This window comes from Equus asinus, chromosome 25 (genome assembly GCF_041296235.1).
Source record: "Equus asinus isolate D_3611 breed Donkey chromosome 25, EquAss-T2T_v2, whole genome shotgun sequence".
Lineage (NCBI taxonomy): Eukaryota > Metazoa > Chordata > Mammalia > Perissodactyla > Equidae > Equus > Equus asinus.
Genome location: NC_091814.1, coordinates 56,675,292 through 56,694,016, shown reverse-complemented (window position 1 = coordinate 56,694,016; position 18,725 = coordinate 56,675,292). Strand labels below are relative to the sequence as shown.

Sequence of the window (18,725 nt, the reverse complement as noted above, 5' to 3'; positions counted from 1 at the left end):
TCAGGCTCTTGCCAAGAAAGGTCAACAATCTGGACATTAAAATCTCCCAGTTTTTAAATGTTAGCAACCAGGAACACTGCTGGCCTGATATAGCCCCTTTGTGCAAACAGATAAAGGTGCCCCCTCTGGCTGGCAGCAGCCTCGAGACGTGGCTCAGAGCAAGTGAACAAAGTATGACTGGATTTCAGCCTGTACATGCCCCTTCTCGCTGGTGCTCTAGTGCAGTGAACAACTTACACAACTGTGCTTAGCCTTTAAGACAAATAGTTAAATAAAAATTTTAATGCTTTGCCGGTCAAACAAAACACATCCATGGGCTGTATCGAGCTGGCAGACTATCACCTTGCAGGTTACTGACAGAGTCATCTCCTTCCAGCCCTTAAACCAGGGATGGTCAAGTGCCATCATGCTGGTCAGGATGCCTATGAAGTTAATGACTAGCTGCAGAAGCCAGGACCAGAAATGGGTAGAGGCGGCCTCACTCCACTCACCTGCCGTACAGACGGGGTGGCCTCCCGGACCTGCTGGGCCAGCTTGGCCAGGGTGCTGACGAGCCAGCACTGGCGGTTAAACTCCTCTCTCAGCCCCTTGCCACAGCAGCACAACAAGGCTGCCAGCAGATACTGGTAGCGGATGCTGAACTGAGAGTCCTTGAGGCCATCCTTCAGCAACCTGCAAGGCAGAGGGAGTGGGGAGTCAGGAGCTCAGAGGATCACAGACAAGGGTGTGTATGTTGGGGGTGGGGGGAGTCAGACCCAGCTTCAGCTCCCTGGAAAATCCACCCCAAACATGGGAGGGAAAATAGACTCTGTACGCATAGCTTATACAGAGGTGTTCATCATATTCCAGCTGGTCCTACTGTGCCCTTAAGGAGAGCGTGAAGCTCCTCTGTGTCTGGTCTCCTTGATATTTCTGCTGTGTGTGGGAGGGAAGTACCAGGGATGATCCTCACTGTGCCACGCAGGGGTGGACGGAGACCCCCGAGGAAGAGGAGCCACCCAAGGCCTTGTGGAAATCATCACATGCTGGAGCCCCAGCAGCTCACTCCTCCTCGCTTGCAGCAGAGCAGAACACTCCCAAGAGAAGCCCTCGCCTTGCTGCACGCGCAGTTTTACCAGAAGAAGTAGTGAGTCACTCTCAAGTCAGAGACGGCGCGTTTCAGGAGGAAGCGCACGAGGGGGCTGTCCAGGTAGCACTCATACTTCAGGGCCTGTTTGGGATGGAGCCAACAGGAGGCTTTACCCACTGCCTGTAAACCACACCCACTACGAGCCCCTGGGACCCTGGGTTCCAAGGGCAGACCGCAGACTGACCTGGGGCTTGTGGTGGGACTATGAGAACTGGAGGGAAGGCCAGTCCACCCACCTGCACGAGCTGGGGCAAGTAGTCGAGCAGCTCGGCGTCCGAGAGCGAGCCAATCCACTGCACAGCCATGCGACGCACCTCCTGGTCTGGGAAGCTGCAAGACAGAGCCCAGGACCTGACGACCCAGCCATGGGCTCTGAGTGTAGCAGTGAGCAAGCACGCCACCCCTGGGCTTCAGAGGCACGGATGGAGGAAAGGCAATGACTCCCAGAATCTGCCAAAGCCACTAGAAGAATCCTAAGCAACCAGACAGCAACCCTTGAGAATGGCCCTGGCCCACGGTCCGAGTCAGCCTCGCGCCAGAAATTCCCATCACCAAAGAGCCCTCGTAGGGTTACAGCATTATTGTGTCTTGGTACCATCCTGTAATGCAAAGCTTGCCAGGCAAGTGAGAGAATCAGGGAATTTTACATCAGCCGGTACCCTTGGCAGCACGAGTTTAGCAGAGATTAGCAAAACTGTTGCCTCAAAAAGTCCTGAAGGCAAGACGTGTGGATTGGGTCCATTTTAATTACTGAGAGTGGTGAGAAAGAGGCCAGGGATCCTGGGTGCCATTCAGGAAAGGTGGCCCAGGGTCTATACTGGGAGCCCGTGTCCCCAGAGAGCCCTTCAGAGGAAAGAGGGAAAAGAGGACTGTCAGCGCAGAACCAGAGGATAAGGTCCAGGTCACACAGGTGTGTGAATCTGTCAGGACGCAGCACACTACAAGGCAGGTTGGCATTCCCTTCTACGTAAACTAATGAGCTCTAGTTAATGATATGCAGGTGAACTATTTAGGAGGGAGTTATGATGTCTGCAATTTACTTCAAAATGCATAAAAAATAAGCTGGATGGATAGATGGATGCACATGTGACAAAGCAATATAGCAAATGGAATGGTCAGAGTCCAGGTGGTGGGCAGATGGATGTTCACTGCAAAAGTTTCATTTTGTTGTATGTTTGAAAATGTTCATTATATAACGTTGAGGGAAAATGAGGAAAAGAAAAAATAAAAGAGGGAAAAGCCCCAGCTTTCAGGCCCACTTTACCATGGTCCCCAGGGCCGACTCAGGCCAGGAAGGGGCATGCTGGCCCAGCTTCTGGAAGGACATGTGGTCAGGACAGGTGGGGTAACAACTCACGTGGCATGCAGGAGCCCCAGGGCATCCTGGTGGTTCATGTGGGTCCACTGCTTCAGGAGAGCATAGGTGTCGGGCAGGCACGCCCACTCCCAGCTGGGGGCGCTGGCGAGCACCAAGGGGAGCGAGCTCACCTCCGAGTGGCAATAATATCGCTTCTCCCACAGGCGCTTCTTGTCAGCATCAGTGAGCCTGGGGTAGGGGTGGAGGAGGAGGCGAGAAAGTAGTCAGCCAGAGAACAGCGTGCTTACTCTCCAGGAGAATGCCACCTTCTCTCCAGTTCAGTGGTTTCCCAGATTTTGCTGCGCAGTACAATCCCCCGAGGAGCTGTGTAAAATCCCCTTGCCCAGGCCACACCCAACACCAAGCAAGACAGCAAGTCTGGGGACGCCAGGCATCCGCGTCCTTAAAAGATCCCTAATGACTGCAACGTGTGAAGCTGAGTGTGGACACCAGGGCCCAAACTTCATCTTGCATCCTGACTCAGGGACATCTCAGGCCAAGGAAGAATGCAAGGGCCAAGGGCAACACATGCTACCCCTCCTGAGGACGCCCTGAGGGCACCACTCCCAAGAAGGGCCACCAGAGGGCGGTGGTCCCCACAGGTCAGGGTCTGGGCAGCTGAGAGGCCTCCTGGGGCTTCCGGGGGCCAGCTGGAGATTTTAAAGGACCAGCAGCTAATTGGGCCTGGCCTGCGATCAGGAGTCTAACGGCAGCTCTGCAGGCACTCAGCTGATCTGGCCGCCTTGGGTGGGACATGGGGGACAGATGAGCCTGTCTCTCATTTCCCCAGCTACCACTTGTGCAGGGCCACGCAGGAGCCAGAGAGGCACCCAGAGAGAGCAGGCAGAGGAGGAGCCCAGGTCCCACCAGCTCCTGCAGCTCACCTACTCTTCTCCAATCCTGGTGAGAGGAGCAGCCTCAAGGATGAGGTCAGCTGGACTCGCTAACTCCTGGGAGCTGCCAGCTGGCCTTGACACCTGATGCTTTTTGAAAAGTGACAGGACCAGAGAAATCCTAAGGCTATGGGTGTGGAAGGGGCAGGAGGTGGGAGCAGGGTAGTGAGGATGGCAGCCAGCTGCCCCACTGGACAGTGAGTAGTAGACAGCTTATCTGGGGTGTCGGGCAAAGCTCTGGTCCTCCTGCCAAGCCGGGTCTGGGCCAAGTCCCTAGTGAGGGGACAGGCATTCCCAGATCTGATCCTGACCCCCACCTCTCCACTTTGCCTAATGTCGGCTCATGAAAAAAGGGCTGGGGCTATCCTCAGCAGAGCCCTCTCTCCACTACCTCCTGCTTAGGTGGCAATGCCCACCCCATCCATCCTACCTCTACTCCCAAAGCAGGAGGCCAGGGGCCTAGCTGGCAGGAGACAGAGGGTCAGACAAAATGTGGCAGACCTAGTGGGCTGAGCCACACTTGGGCAATGCCCGGGCCTCACCAGTACAAGGACTCCTTCTGCATGATGTTTTTAAGCACGCGTTGGTCTTCCTCCCGGAGGCTGCCAAACTCATAGCGGGGGCTGAACTTGTCTCCAGGGGGGCTGGTGAACTTGATGTCGAAGGCAGAGGTGGGGAAGTCAATCTGGGGGACGGCATGAGAGAATGGTGGAGAGAGAACAGGCAGGTGAGTGGGGGCTGCCACCAACCTGGGTCTCCAGCTTCTGTCACACACCAGCATTCCTGCCCTTCTCCTTCCCTCTTTTCCTCCCTTCCCTGGGTTCTTTGTCTGTAAATAAGTCCCCAGATGGGGACTCAGTGATCTCTAAAGTCCCCTCCAGCTGTAACTTCCAGCAAAAAATGAGAAGGAAACAAAGAGCAAGAGAGAAAAATGGGAAAGAGAGAAATTGGGCTAAGATGCATCCAGGTGAGGGGCCAGCCGCAGGCCAGGACTCTGAACAGAAGCGTTGCCAGGCGGAGCCACTGGGAGCCTCCAGTGTGGTCCTGTAGGGCACTGCTGCCTGATGGGACGTGGGATCACATGCCAGGGAGGGCCCTATGGACTCTAAAGCCCGCGATATTCAGTCCCCTTGTTCTATGCTGCCAGATGGTCATCCTCCTAAAATGGATATCAGAGCTGAGTGAGCCAGGACTCGAAAGGAGTTCTATGTTCCCTCATTCAGCAAATGTTCATTGAACCCTATTATGCACCAAGCATCATTCTAGGCCTGGGCAGAGAGTAGTAAATAAGACACATAGAAACATCTGCTTTTCAGAGCTTTCATTCTATTATCATTCCATTTCATTCCATACCCACTTTGACATTCCATATTCCATATCAAAGCAACTCGTGACCACAAGAAAGGGGAGCCAGAAACTAGACCTTGGGCCTGACCAGTTCCTCCTCCTGCCCCCAGAGAATGGGTCCAGCCCACTAGAGCATGGAGTGACTGGCTGAGGGAAGGTCCCCCACACACACCGAGGGCACGGCTCAGATTGGATCAGACTTAGTAATATGAGGGTTCAATATAAGGGACTCCGAGGAGCTGAGCCTTGGATAGGGAGGGTCTCAGACCCTGCCTTCAGGCTCCTAGAAATCAAAGTTCACCTCCGGCAGATGGGACGTAGATTCCACAGAACTCGCACTCCCACTCCGGGTCTAACCATATTCACCCCGTGGCCTCAGTCACGTCATCATCCCATGCACAAAATTCCAGCCCAAACCGCAGGGGAGACTTGGAGCTGATCTGGAGTGGTCCTGATGGGTGGGCAGGAGGGAGGGACTGGGCTAGGGTCTCACCTGCAGAATGACGCTATCCGGCTGGTGGAAATTAGGTGCACTCCAACGGGCACTGGGATTTTCCTGTGTTGCTGGCCATAAGCCCAGAAGCTTTCGGCCACAGGTCAGGACTCTAAGGAGGATGGAGGGTGGGCTGAGCCAAAAAACCCAGTGGCTGAGATGGTTCTCTTCTGGCTTCTTGATTCAAAAACCTGCCTTCTTCTTGAAGCCGCCACCCAGCTCCTCTCTCTCTTTCTTCCCTTAGACATGGCCTGTTCCTTCTTCCAAGTCTTAGAAAAGCCCACCCCATCCAGGAAGCCTTTCTGAGCTAACCACACCCTGGTCTGGATGGCATGGTGGCAGGGATGCCTTCATGAGGTAGAGAGCTGGACTAGGTGACCTCTAAAGTCCCTCCAGTGACAAGAGCAAATAACACGTTACCCAAACATTGCACTTCCATGCCCCTGCCCAACCGTGCTGTGCCACCAGTCCCGCCCAGTAACCCTTGGTTACATCAATTGTCCTGGTCTCTCGTGCTGTGCCCTGGTCCTCTCCACCAGGGCTGGGACCCTCTGGACCCTGTTGATGAGCCTCACATGGCCAACCCTTCCAAGGGGCATTGGCCAGTACGGCAGCCAGGACCCTCTCTCTATCCCCCTCCTTCCCTTCCAAGGCCAAGCAGCTGCTGCCGGGGGCCACATACTGCCTGAAGTTGAAGAGTGGGGTAGTGACCCAGCCCAGGGCTTCAGGCACCCGCCGCTGCTTATTGGCCTCCGAGGAGCCGCCAGCTGGGGGGATGGGCAGAGCATAGAGAGTGGCACACAGCAGGGTCTCCCGAGGCAGCCGGTTCACCTGCACGGGGAAGCAGATCCTAGGGAGGACAGGAAACCAAATCAGACAGTGCTGCCCTTGTGGCTTCAAGGGACAGGCAGCCCAGGAAGTTAACCGGAGGCTGAGAACTCGTCCTCCTCTAGGATATCGGATGTGTTCCCTGGGGAAGCCTTCCTGCAGAACGAGGACATGTCCCAAACTGGAGGCAAAACTCCACTGGATGCTCCCAGAAACAGAGGATGGTATCTTCGCAGCCTCTCAGCAGAGCGAGGCAAACGCTCTGATTCTGAGGCTACGCACGGCGCCCAGACAGAACTCACTGCCAGAGCCGTCTCAGCGTTCGGGGGACCACAGGCCCCACTGTAAGCCATGTGCCTCCCTCGTTTTAGCATTCCTGCAGGGGTCCACCAGGAAGCTGCTCCTTTTGACACTCCTTTTCCATGGAAGTATCCCCACCCTTCCCCCACTTCATGCCGCTGATAGGAACCAGGAAGCAGCAGCAGCGAGTTCTTGGCCCTCATGCACACCCCTCACGGGCCTCCTGCCTGTCTCTCCTCTCCCGGCCCCTTCTCGAACTAACCTCCGGGCCACAAGACAGTTGGTTCCCACCCTAAAACATTTTCAAAGCCAAAGGGATAAAGAGAAGGGGCTTCCCAAAGTCCCCAGGGGAGGGGGTGAGAAAGTAGCCTGGTAGGGCCAAAAGCGCAGAGAGTAAGCCTTGCCACTGCCCAGCCCAGGTGTTCCCTCTGCCTGAGCCATGCCCGCCACTCCCTCCAAGCTCAGGACAAGGAGCTGGGGTTCGGTGAGGCAGAGAGGGGAGGGCAGCTGTGGAAAGAGAGGGAGGACCCACATTACCTTTCTGGGAAGCTGTCCCTGGGCCAAAATCCACACTGTCACACCCTCCTGGCCGGCACAAGGCCAGCAGCTTCTATGCCAGAGGCCACAGAGGCAGGGCGGCCACCAAGGGCAGCAGTCTCCCTCCACTGCTGCCCCTCACTCCTCCAGGGAAATCGCCACCTAGATGAGGCACTCCCTCCTGCCAGAGACTGGCAGAGCCCAGCTCTGTCCCAGCTGCCCCTACCCTTGGGGGCCCACAGCTATAATTAGGGCCCCTCCAGCTGCCAGCAGATATGCTGGCCAGCGCTTGGCTAGGGGTGGCAGCGCACGGCTGCTGGGCCTATTTTGAGAGGGTAACTGACCCCAGCACTGGTGCAGTGAGAACCAGCTGACCCCAGAGCAGAGGAGACAGCGGGTCCTGAGCCCTCCCTTTTTTTTTTACCCAGGAGGCAGCTAACTTCACATCTGGAGAAAACGGGGTGTAAGGAAACTTTCTAACTGAAACCCTAACCCCTAGACCTAGCCAACGCCCCCTTCTCCTCAGTTCTCGAGTATCTCTGGCATTCCAAAACCTCCCCACAGACCTTCAGCCAGGGTCATTCAGGATAACCGGAATAGTGGCTGCAGCCCTGAACCTCCTCCCTGTCTGAGAAACCCCTCTGCTTCCTTCTGCAACCCATTCCTCAACAGCACATCACGGGGACTGCCTCTTCCAGGAAGGACTCCTAGGATGTGCAGGTTCCAGTCCTGGCTCTGCCACTCACAACCGTGGGCAACTACTCACATCTCTGTGCCTCAGTTTCCTCATCAGTGCAAAGGGGACAGAGCTCCACCTGTGTGATATGTGTGCCCCTTGTCCAGGCACTCTCTGTTATGCGGCACTGTGGCTACGACACTGGCACTGGGCTACATGGTCAGTATTTTTGTGCACAGATATCTCCATCTATCAGTTACTGTTTAAGTCACTTGGAACAGAGAAACCAGAACCCAGAGGGCTCCCCCAGCTAAGAAGAAAGCATTGATGATGTGCTCGGTATTGTGCCAAGTTCTTCACTTGCAATGTCCCACCTGCTCTCAAACAATCCTGTAGGGTAGGCCCTAGGACCATGTCCACTTCTGGCTGAATGACCTGTCCACGGCTGCATCTACAGTAAGGAGGGAGGATGACTGAACCCGGAGCCTGTGCTCTGAGCCCTACACTGCAGCGCCTTCTCCCAAAGACCTTGGTCTTGACCATGAAAGTGCGAAGAGGTCTCCCATGGAGCATCTGGATAGGCAGGGCTTGCTCCACAAGGTGCTAGGCAGGGATCCAGCCCTCTGGGACTGGGGGCAGAGATCTCAGACAGGGAGCGGAATGAGACCCAAAGGCCAGGCTGCTTCTTTACCTCCGATACTCCATGGGAAAAGGGTCTAGGCCACTCTGGTGGGGCTGTCCGGGCCGGAGCACTGCATAACACCCCTCCCTTGGCAGCGGCAGGGACTGAGGCCAGAGGCACCCAAGGGTTGGTGCAACTCCAGAGTCACTGAAGGCAGCCATCCTGCCTCCAAGGCGGTTCTCTTGCCCTGGAAGCTGTATGACTAAAGGACTTTATCTACACCTTTACTCTTCTAAGAATTATGCAGGTGTGAAGACAGGAGAAAGGGTCTGCCTTCCCAGTTGTCTACCTGTAAAGCGAGCATCTCCAGACTCAGAGCATCTCGGGACTCTGTCTACCTATTTCAGCATCCTTAGCCTCCCCAAGGGCCCTCTGCACTCTTATCCATCTGCACTCCAAACACTGAAGTTGCAGTTTTGCTCTGTAAATAAGGACTCAGATGTCGTCACTTCTGGGGAAGCGAAGCTGGGGGCAGCAAACACGGGGCTTTCTGACTGTCTGGAGGGAGGGCAGTGCACAGCCCAGAAAGGCCCAGGCAGGCAACACCTGCAGTGCCACCCTCTGAAGCATGCTCGCCTCCATTTCCTTCCTGCCTTGCTTGGCTGATGCTTACCTTCCTGACAGCAGGTTACTGTTAATAAACCGTGATTAATACCATCTTGTGCTTGTGGTTACATGTTTATATTTATAACCTATTTCATTTCAATGCCACAACTGCCTCTGAGTTAAAAAAAAAAATGTCCCCACATTACAGTTTGAGAAACCGAGGTACAGAGAGGCCAAAGAGACCCGAGGACTAGAGACAGAGCTAGAAAGGGAGCCCGGTTCCCGTGGCTCCAAGCCCACTGTCCTCCCTCTGGACACCCTTCCCTTCTCCATCTGTATGAGAGAAAGCACAGCTCCCTGTCCCTATTCTATGGAAACCGTGGGAGGAAGGGAGAGGATGAGAGTCCCTCAGACTAGTTAAACCTTTGAGGGGAGACAAGATCAAAATGATGAATGATTATTAAAACTAGTAATCAACAACCAACACTTGTGTAGCCCTTCGCGGTTTACGAATGGCCTTTATGGACACTTCTCATTGGAGTCTCATAAGTTGAGAGGTAGAAATTATACTTGTTTCCATTTAAGAGTTAGGGAAGCAGAGACTCGAGAGGCTGATTGACTTGTTTGGTTAGGGTTAGTGACAGGAGCCTGGTTTAATCTCCGCAGGCAGCCCTAGTCCCAGTAGGGATGGATGTGCAGTGGCTGGGCAGGGAGCCTGTGGGAGGGCTTACTGCTGGTCCCAGATGATGAGGTGGAAGAGGTACTTGGAGAAGTGAGCCCTTCGGGTCTGCAGGGGGCTGCACAGCTCCTTGCCGCCGTGGCTGAGGGAGCAGGAGAGGTAGAAATCTTCATAGCTACAAGAGAAAGGAGGCAGGTCAGGACAATCAGCTCCCAAACCCCATCCCAGTCACCCAACCTATGCCATGCTCCGTTTCCCCTGGAAAACTCCTCTGGTCTCTGGGCACTGTAACTAGGGGTCACTGGACAAGACAGCCAGGTTGGATTTGCGGAAGTGTGCTCCGGGAGAAGCAACTCAATCTGGATCCCTCTGCCCAGCTTCAGGTTCCAGGCTAGCTCCACACTTTTTTCTTCCTTCCTCATCAGGAACCAGCCACGGAGCCGCCTCCTCAGTCAGCTCCAGCCCATCGGGTGCCGGATGCGCAAGCGCATGAGCAGGTGAGAAGGGTTGGGGAGGAACGACATATGCCGACATGAATGCCAACACATGGGAGTCCCTGTGGCTCGCGACAGGTGCCTGACAGAAGAGGTCAGAGAAGGCCCTGGTTTCCCAGGCTGCCTCCTTTGTTCTCCGCCAGTCGCCCAGAGGAATACATTAACTGAGGAACAAAGAGTGAAGGGAGGGGTTCCGGAAGGGGCGGGGGGAGGGGGGGCGGCGCAGAGCCGCATGCCTACTCCCCGGGCCTTGGATGCCAGGGGACCCTGCAGAGGAGCCAAGGATTACAAAATGAACGTGCCCCTCCACCCACCCCTGCAGGCCTAAGGACTCCAGACAAAGGGTCATCTCCCACCTCCCCGCCCCTCCCACTGTGTGTCTGCAGCAGGGCGCAGTCATTGGCCGTGGGGCATGCACTCGATCTGGGAAGAGGCCATCTGTCGCCCTGTCTCCCTCAGCTAGCCTTGGATGGGAGGGGGCAGGGATGCCGTTGCAGCCAGCACTGAGAGGGAAGGACAGGACTGACCGCTGCTGCTGCCTCCTCTCCTCTCCTAGAGGACCTTCTCTCTCCTCTGGGGTGTCTCAGCCCACGGCCCCCTCGAGCACATGGCTCACCCCCTCAGCCCCAGTGCACTACAATGCCACAGAGCCTAAACTTAAGACAGCCGGGTCATGCAGCTGGAAGAGCCCATCTGAGTCTAATGCAGCTCGCTCCCTGGAGGCCATTCAGCAGTGGACTGACCTGGTAGCCCAGGTGATGGGGATGCGGTGGGTGGCATAGACAGTGAAGGCCAGGGGCCCAGAGAAATGGCAGGCCTCCTGGACCAGGTCATGCTTGCGGCTCCCGTGCACTGCTGTCTGGAAGTCTGCGTTGAACGCGTTGCAGTACAGCTCCACCAGGTCCAAGATGGCAGCTGTGAGGGCTTCCACGACCTTCTCTGTGAAATGCGGGGGTCAGAAGGAAAAGTTGTGAGACCTCACAAGCTCCATCTTGTTGCTATGGCACTGACTAGGATGGGACACCCTAGGACAGCAGGCCCCAAATACCAGTAGGTTTCTCATAGCTGGGGCAAAGCTCATCCAATGGTGGTGGGATGAGAAAAAAGCAGGCGCATGCCATGAGCTTCTCATAAAATGGTAGATTTTAAAGCTTAAACATTGTCCTTATTTTTATGTATTGATACCTATTTAGTGTTAAATGTCCTTTCTTTGGGGAAATAGTGGAAATAATAATAGTCACTTTAAAAAAGTCACTGCTTGGCAAAATAAAAGCTGACAATTTCTATGTTGGTCCTCAAAATAATACTTTTTGGGACATTTTGTTGGTCCATGAAATCCAAAAGATTGGGACTCAATGACCGAGAATGCCAGAGATACGGGCTGTGTAGGACAAAGTTCTGCTTGAAAAGACTCAAGGGGGAATCCTAGTAAAAAATTCTTTATCAGCTTCTCCTCAGGCCCATCCTAAATTGGAAACGCAGGGGTTATGAGCCATCTGGAGAATAATCATAGCCTCTCCAAGTGAGAGTTTTCCCATCTGGAACCCAGGGCTCACTTTGTCTCACCCCCCACCCCACCACTTCTACCACCTCATCACCATCTCCCAGGGACACCACAGGAATAACCAGTAAAGAATTGAGAAAACATTTTGTGGGAAGAAATGTGCTCTCCAGCTGTGTCCATGCCTCCTATAGGAAAACACACACACAGAGGCAGACGTGGACCCATAAATCAAGGGGGCCTGGGAGAAAAAGGAATCTGGGAAGAGACCAGTTTTCAGCTGCCCCTACTGGAAAAAGATGGAGAGCAGTTCCCTTACCTCGGTTTTCCCTCACAGCCAAGACTGTGGGATCCTGTGGGGGGGAAGGGGAGAGAGGGGAGCATCAGGGCCATGGCCTTTTCCATCACAGCTGGAAGAAGGGCTTTTCACAGCTGTGCTCATCTGGACCAGAAGGGGCTGAAACTTGAGGAGCAGAGATGCCCCAGGGAGGATAGAGGAATGGTTTGTACCAAATCCATGTGGTAGACAGTGTGAGGCAGACCAAGGGCAAAATCACCATGTCCACCCAAATGAGACACCCCAACCCTCAGGCCTCTCCACTTCAGATCACAGAGCCCACTGTGCTGGCCCTGTCTGCTCAGCACACGGCCCCCCACTGTGGAGTCACGGAGTCCCTGGCTTGAGGGAGATTTTGGTTTTGCTCCCTGCTGGACATGCAAACTGCCCAATGGCTCAGGGACTGTGAATAAAGCCTTGCTGGAACTGGGCTCCCAGCAATCAGCCCCAGGGGGCAGACCCCAGCCCACCCTCACCCTCAGGAAGAGGGGACACACTTGGCATCCATTCCCAAGAACTCCTGTGGTTGAACTGTTCACACACACAAGATGGAGGTAGAGAGAAGAGCCCTTTAGGGGGTGGACACCTCATCACAGGTAACTCCTCGGGTCCCCTTGCCCAGGTTCATCCCTGAGCCCATTACCTTCTGAATCTTGGGCTGCATGCGGGAGGGGCAGGGGGGCAGCTGGTTGAGAGCACTGGTGATCTCAGGAGTTTCCACCGCGGCCAGGGCGTTGCAGATGGCCTTGACAGACTGGACCACCCTGTCAGCCTTCAGCGGGAAGTCCCCCTGTGGGAGGCAGCAGAGTAAGGCTAGCGCTCTGGACCTCCAGCGCTCACAGTGTTGAAGGAACCGGTTTGGGGGAGCAGGGCTCATGATCCCCAGGAGTAACTAGTGGAACCCATGCTTGATTTTCAACATCTAGTATCAGCGAACAATTGCTCCTAGTGATTAAGTGGCCCCACAATTCTTTCAGCCATCTCCCTCACCTGCCCCTACTCTCAGCCTCCCTTCTCAGCCAGCCTACTCACACTACACAAACACATACAGGTCTCCCCAGAGACGTGCAGTTTCAAGAAAATCAATCCACAGGGAACAACAAGGAGGCCAGAGACCACCCTGGGCTCCACTTGCCCTCCAGGCTTACTTCTCCTCCTTCCACCCAGTTTCCAGATGAGTCTCATCTCAGTTCCAGGCATGCTGCACCATCGGCTGCCCTCTGCACACTGGCCCCTGCAGTCTTCCCATTTGGAATTCCTCCACCTGCCCTGCCCTGATTACCTCTGTAAATTCAATCAGGGACCAGCTAAAATCCAGCCTCCTTCCCACAGCCGTCCCAGCCAGTGCCCTCTCTCTCCCTCTCCAAGAGTGCTTGATTAACTCATGTACCACCCTGTTCTGCCTACTAATAGCTTTATGACGCCATTTTTCTAGCAGGAACACAAGCTCCCTGAGGCTAAGACAATTCTCATGCTTTTCTACCCACAGCAGCCACTAACACAGGACCAGATTAGCACAGAAAAGGTGTTCAGAGAACTTCCCCTTGTCACTGTACGTGTTGGAGCAGAGGCCACTAGAGAAGGGATTTGGTCAGTGGTAGGGGTTGAACGAGATATAATGCAGAGCTCCCCAACAGGGAGGAGTCCAGACCACTATTAACCAGATCAATGAGACAGGGATTATTTCACTGTGAGCTAAAGTTCACTGTCTGAGCTTCATTAGCTTCAGGATATTTCGGGCAAAGATTTTGAGGCTTTAAGCTCCATGTGAGTCCAAGTGGGGGGAATCTTGGCCCCTCCCCACATTTGCGACTCTCACCTCCCAATGGTTTTCCACCTGTGACTCCAGCACATCAGAACCTCTCCAGTCAGCGGTTCCCGGGCCTTGCTCACAGGGGGCAAACTCCAATGCACCTCCAAGGCCAGCAGCTGGGGCGACAACTCTACGTCCCTTAGCTTTGGAGACGCCCTACTCCAGAAAGACGGATCGGGCCACAGTTCCTGCCCTACTTCTCCAAAGGAGCAGAGCCCCTCTCTCCACACCTGCCAGCTGTCCAAGAGCCGGCAGTCTTGGTTCGCCCATGAGCTAGGGGAATGAAAAGAAGTGCTCTGCTGATAGATTTTCAGTGTCTTTACTCCAGGTCCCTGTAGGGCTGGCTGATCCCAGGAGGACGGGGGGAGGCGGGAGGAACTCAAGGTGGCTGGGCCAGCCCAAGGATTTGTACTCACATCAGTCAGCAGGAAGGCATCCACCTCATTGTGGTAAGTGTCGAACAGAAGACTCAGGGCCTGCCTGGGGAGTTGGGGACAGGGAAGAGTCATAGGAGAGGTCAGGACAGACCCAGTGTACTGGGACACCCATTCTCTCCCTCCCTCTCCACAGCTCAGGAACCAGGCTCTGGTTTAAAGGGACTCCCCCTCTTCCCATATGTCCCATGGAGGGCAAGTCCTTTCCACTTTACCACCTCTCACTTGGAGAATGATGGCAAAGTCCTAGAGGGAAGAAATATAACATGCCCTCGAGTGAGGATCTTCCCCATAAGACTTGGGCCCCAAGCCCTGGCACCTGCAAGAATCCTGGGGCCCTGGCAGAAAGGCGAGCAAGGGTATCTGTGGGGTCCCCACACAGTTCCTGCTTGGCCCACATACAAGATGGCACCCACTCTCACCTGCTGATGGTCTGTTTGACTGGCCTCTCTTGCAGATGGATGAGGTAGTTCAAGGTGGAGGGGCTCTGGTCATCATTCACCTGTGTAAGAAGTACCCTATTCAGAGAGAGGTGGTACCTTTCTCTCAGCCCAGCACTCCTACCCTATCCCACCTCCTGTATTGCACATCACCCTCTGTCCACTCCACCTCCCCAACCCTGTGCAGCCATCGACTCCCCCTGCACGAACCGTGCGGGCCAGGTCACTGCGTACAGCTTTCTGCTCCATCAGCTGTAGCCGAATGTCGATGTCAAACTTGCGGCAGTATTGAATGTACTCATGGCTGCCCAGGGCATGCTTGCTGGTGGGGTAGGGGGACAACAGCATTAGCATCCTGGGGACTCAGTGGGAAGGGGCTGCATATCTGAGCTTGGGCAGAGTGACAGGAGAAGAGGGTAGGGGGAAGTGATACAGGGGTACCTGTGCTGAGCCCCCTGCCTTAACTCCTGGAAAATGTCACAGTGGAGGTCTGTCTAAAGAAAAGCCACCTAATATACTTCACCCTTGGTCTGTGCAAACGTCGACTTTCCTAGGCACTTATTACCTGTGTCATTATCACTGGTTCACTCCAGAGGAGGGAATTTCTGGAGGGCATGGGGAACAGAGGGACTTCTCAGGGGTGGTGTTTAAAGCCCGTTCTCTTCGCTGTGGTGTATGGCACATGCCGGAAGTCAGCCTGTGCTCAAGCTTGGGCACGGGGCTCAGGAGTGACACTCTCCCACCGGGATCCTCTGTCTCCCACCCTCACTATTACCAACTGGGTGCTAAGGCCAAGCGAAGCCTCAAGGCTCCAAGATTCCAGGTCTGTTGTTCCCAAGCCCATCCCAGATCTGCTTCTCCCCTCCCTGTGGATGACCACATAAACCCTCCATGGACTCCTAACCAACAGCCACCTGCATCCCATTCCCACTGCTCAAGTGCCAACATGTGAGACCCCTCCCTAGTTTTGGAGAAAGAGGCCTAGGGAGTCCCTCTGTGATCCAGCCTTTTCCTCCCTCCCAAATCACACCTTAGTCAGAAAGAAAACCCAGGAGAAGGGCAGAGCAAGTCCCTCTTCCAGGCTGGCGCTGCAAGCCTGGGCTGGGTCCCAGCAGCTGGCAAGAGAAGCCAGGAAGGGGCTTCCTCCTCAGCAGAGCTGGGACTCCAGGCCAGAAGTGGAGGGGAGAGGAGAGGCAATGAGGGAAGGGAAGGGCTATGTGCAGAAGCCAACAGAGGTGCCCGGGCCCAAGGCCAGTCTGGGTGCACCTAGGACTAAGGGGGTTCTCCACACCCTGAGGCGCCAAGCCTCTGATCTAGGCCCCAACCTACTAAGACTAAGCTGCAGCCCAATCCTGGGGGTGGAGAGGCTGGACTGTGGGGTGGGCCCAGTGGGAGTGCCTGAGAGGAAGGAAGAGTGGTGGGGGGAGTGGCAGGAACCCAACCCTCCCCTGGGACTGTCTCAAGGTCCTTATCTGAGAGCAGCCTACATCCTGGACCCACCACGCCCCCGCAGCTTCAGCCCCTCCTGCTGGGCAAGGGGAGGAAACCGCAGGGCTTGGGAGCTGGCAGCTTTCTGGAAGCCCCAAAAGGTCCTTTCCACCCTCACCCCAAGGCAGCAGCCTTGTGCTCAGGGGGCCAGGCTTTTCTGTTGGTGGGTGGGATGAGAAGACCCTCGGTGGGAGCAGGGCAGGGGGCTCCTAGACTGAGTCATGGACACAGGTCCCTGGGGACTTGCCTGACCTCTGTGGAAGGCTGCCTATGTGTGTGAAAGGAAGAGTGGGAGAGGCACGCCACAGGACCACCAATCCTGTCCACCCTGCCTGGTCTGGGCAGGAAGTCGGGACCTGACAGCTTGTCTACCACCTCTGGACTTGGGACCCAGGACTTAGGGTAGCTGCGAGGGAAATGGCAGTATCCATCTAAGCCAGATCCAACACATTCCTCTCTTTGGACTTGTCCTACCCTACTAATATTTATTGATTGCTCATCGGGTCATTCTCACATTTAATCCTCACTACATTTTACAGAAGAAACTGAGGGTTAGGGTTTCACAACTAGTAGGTCACAAGCCACAACCCAAATCAGCCACATTGGTGTGGTCCACTATGCCCTGCTCCCTTATAAGAGTGGCAGGCTGCCCAGGGCGCTCCCTGCAGCGAGATCCTGAATCTAGGACCCGTTCTTATTTCTCCAGGGGAAAGCGAGACACAGAACATGTCTGAGCATACTCCTGGAGTTGTGCCACGCAGGGCCCTGCCCCTCCCCTTTCCCTCAGCTTCCCAGTTGAGGGCGCAAAGGTCAGGAAGCACCTATGATGCAAAGGTTAAAGAAAACTAGCCAAGAACGGCTTGAGCCGTAGGTCAACCATCCTTGCACCTGGACCTGGATGTAAGAGAAACAGCACGTGGTGGAATGCCCCAGCACTCCTGGAACCAAGAGGCAGGCCTCTGCTTCCCCTCTCCAAGGCCTGCTTTCTCCAGGTGGCCAGGGGTAGCAGGCATAAGCAACTGGAAGCTTGGAGAGGAAGCAGATCCCTTTATTTCCCTATCTGCTGCTCTCTGGCTGATCCCACAGTCTGCACCCAGCGGCACCCCTGGGGGGTGCAACCCCCTCTGACGAGCACTCCAGGGCCCCAGGGCAGTGGAAGGGGACAGCTGTGGCCAGTCCACATCAGATGTCCAGGGAGGCTGCCTGCTGCAGAAGGCACTGGATGGACGGCAGGGTAACCAGCGCTCATGCCAGCAGGGAAAGGCTTGTCGGCAAGGGAAGGGGGAGGAGAGAGCAACGATGATTTCTCCCCCAGGTTCACAAGGGTACTTCTGCCCAGTTCCTCCTGCCCCTGGCCATAAAGACATCACACATAATCTAGGGCAGGAGAAACAACCCCACAGGCCCCCCACCCCCATACACACATCTATCCACATGCAGAAGTCTGCAAGCAGACAGGACCTTTTCTTTGCCTAATCCCAGCTCCAAGCTCTTTCCACAGCAGATTTGGCTCAGGAAGCTGGCCAACCCCGCTGGAAGAGGGAGCTCCTGGGGAAAGTGCGACGTGGCTGCAAGTGTGCCCAGAAAGCAGGAGTCCTGACTGTGGGATTGGGGTGGGACTGCCAGCTCCAGCCTGGATCCCAGCACCGCCCCTATGAAGTCCCCTCACAATCCTACTATCCAAAAGGCAGGCGCTGCCTCCTATCCTGCTTGTCTCCACCAGTTCACTCACTTCTGCAGGAACTCCTCCAGCCCACAGGGCTTCAGGACAAAGTCACCCATGTCCACATCCCTCAGCTCATCATGGGTGTAGCACAGGGTCTGGTAGATGAGCAAGTCGACAGTGGAGGAGCCTGTAAGGAGTGGGCAGGGGAAGCAATAATGGGGGGCGCTGGGGCAGGCGGGGCTCAGCGTGCCCACCCCAATCCCCCACTCCTGGCTAAGCATCCTCCAGCCCCATCACCAACCAGATAAGGCAGGCACACACACAGTTTTGGGGTTGAGGAAAGTGACTGTGGACCTAAAAAGCTGGCCCCAGAGCCAGTCCCCCAAAGGGGTTTCCCTACTGCCCGTCATCTGGGCCATGAGGTGGGGTGGGAGTTAAAGCCAAAGGAGGCTACAATCCAAAACACAGTCATCCCCACCCCACCTCCAGGGATGGTCACCACCCACTGACTTACAGTTGCAGGTAAAAGTGAGCGGCTCCCGCAGGCTGTCACACAACACAGTCACCTTCAGGTTGACCTCATCCCCAAGATGCTCCGGGCTCGGAGTGACGGCACTCCAGACATATCCAGTGAGGGAGTAGTCTTGGACATCAGAGCCAGATCGGAGGCTGTGCAGGAAGAGAGGGAGAAGGGCCCTCGCTGTGCCTTCAGAAAAGAGCAATGACAAGAGGCCCCAGGGCCCCTCTGTCCCCACTCAGCCTGGCCCTCCGGGTCTGCAGGCCAGGATGGGGCCCTGGGGAGGCAGCTCGGGGAAACTGTGTCTTGACACATTTGCTCCAGCTGCAAAATATTTCCCTAGCCAAGCTGGACAGTAGAGATCGTTCTAAAAGGGCCAGGCCATCCAGGCTAATTTCAACGGGAAATGTGTCTGAATCCACTTCCTTTCTCTTTTAGCTCCAGATAACACTCTCGTCTCCATCCAGGGTGCATTTGCTACTGAGGGCAACTGAGCCTGAAGCGACTGGGATAATTTGTTAGACAGAGGTTTCATAAATTTTGTCGAAAATGTGAAACTTCTAAGATT

At 55.3% G+C, this 18,725-nt stretch overlaps 1 protein-coding gene across 7 annotated transcripts in view; it reads right to left on the bottom strand.

Moving 5' to 3' along the window:
• PIK3C2B (phosphatidylinositol-4-phosphate 3-kinase catalytic subunit type 2 beta) overlaps positions 1 to 18,725 on the bottom strand; it is a 62,426-nt gene that overhangs the window by 19,442 nt on the left and 24,259 nt on the right. For all 7 annotated transcript variants that reach the window (XR_011498186.1, XM_070497440.1, XM_070497439.1 and 4 more), the window contains 16 exons: positions 18,155 to 18,309; positions 17,707 to 17,827; positions 14,697 to 14,808; positions 14,469 to 14,548; positions 14,029 to 14,092; positions 12,443 to 12,589; positions 11,782 to 11,815; positions 10,705 to 10,900; positions 9,520 to 9,642; positions 5,902 to 6,069; positions 5,220 to 5,331; positions 3,922 to 4,064; positions 2,487 to 2,675; positions 1,366 to 1,459; positions 1,116 to 1,210; positions 492 to 672 (listed from right to left, as the gene is read on the bottom strand). Coding sequence is in view for 6 of the 7 variants with exons in the window: in XM_070497440.1 (XP_070353541.1) it covers positions 492 to 672; positions 1,116 to 1,210; positions 1,366 to 1,459; positions 2,487 to 2,675; positions 3,922 to 4,064; positions 5,220 to 5,331; positions 5,902 to 6,069; positions 9,520 to 9,642; positions 10,705 to 10,900; positions 11,782 to 11,815; positions 12,443 to 12,589; positions 14,029 to 14,092; positions 14,469 to 14,548; positions 14,697 to 14,808; positions 17,707 to 17,827; positions 18,155 to 18,309 (2,014 nt within the window). In the remaining variant the exon portion in view is untranslated. The remainder of the gene's footprint in view (positions 1 to 491; positions 673 to 1,115; positions 1,211 to 1,365; positions 1,460 to 2,486; positions 2,676 to 3,921; positions 4,065 to 5,219; positions 5,332 to 5,901; positions 6,070 to 9,519; positions 9,643 to 10,704; positions 10,901 to 11,781; positions 11,816 to 12,442; positions 12,590 to 14,028; positions 14,093 to 14,468; positions 14,549 to 14,696; positions 14,809 to 17,706; positions 17,828 to 18,154; positions 18,310 to 18,725) is intronic.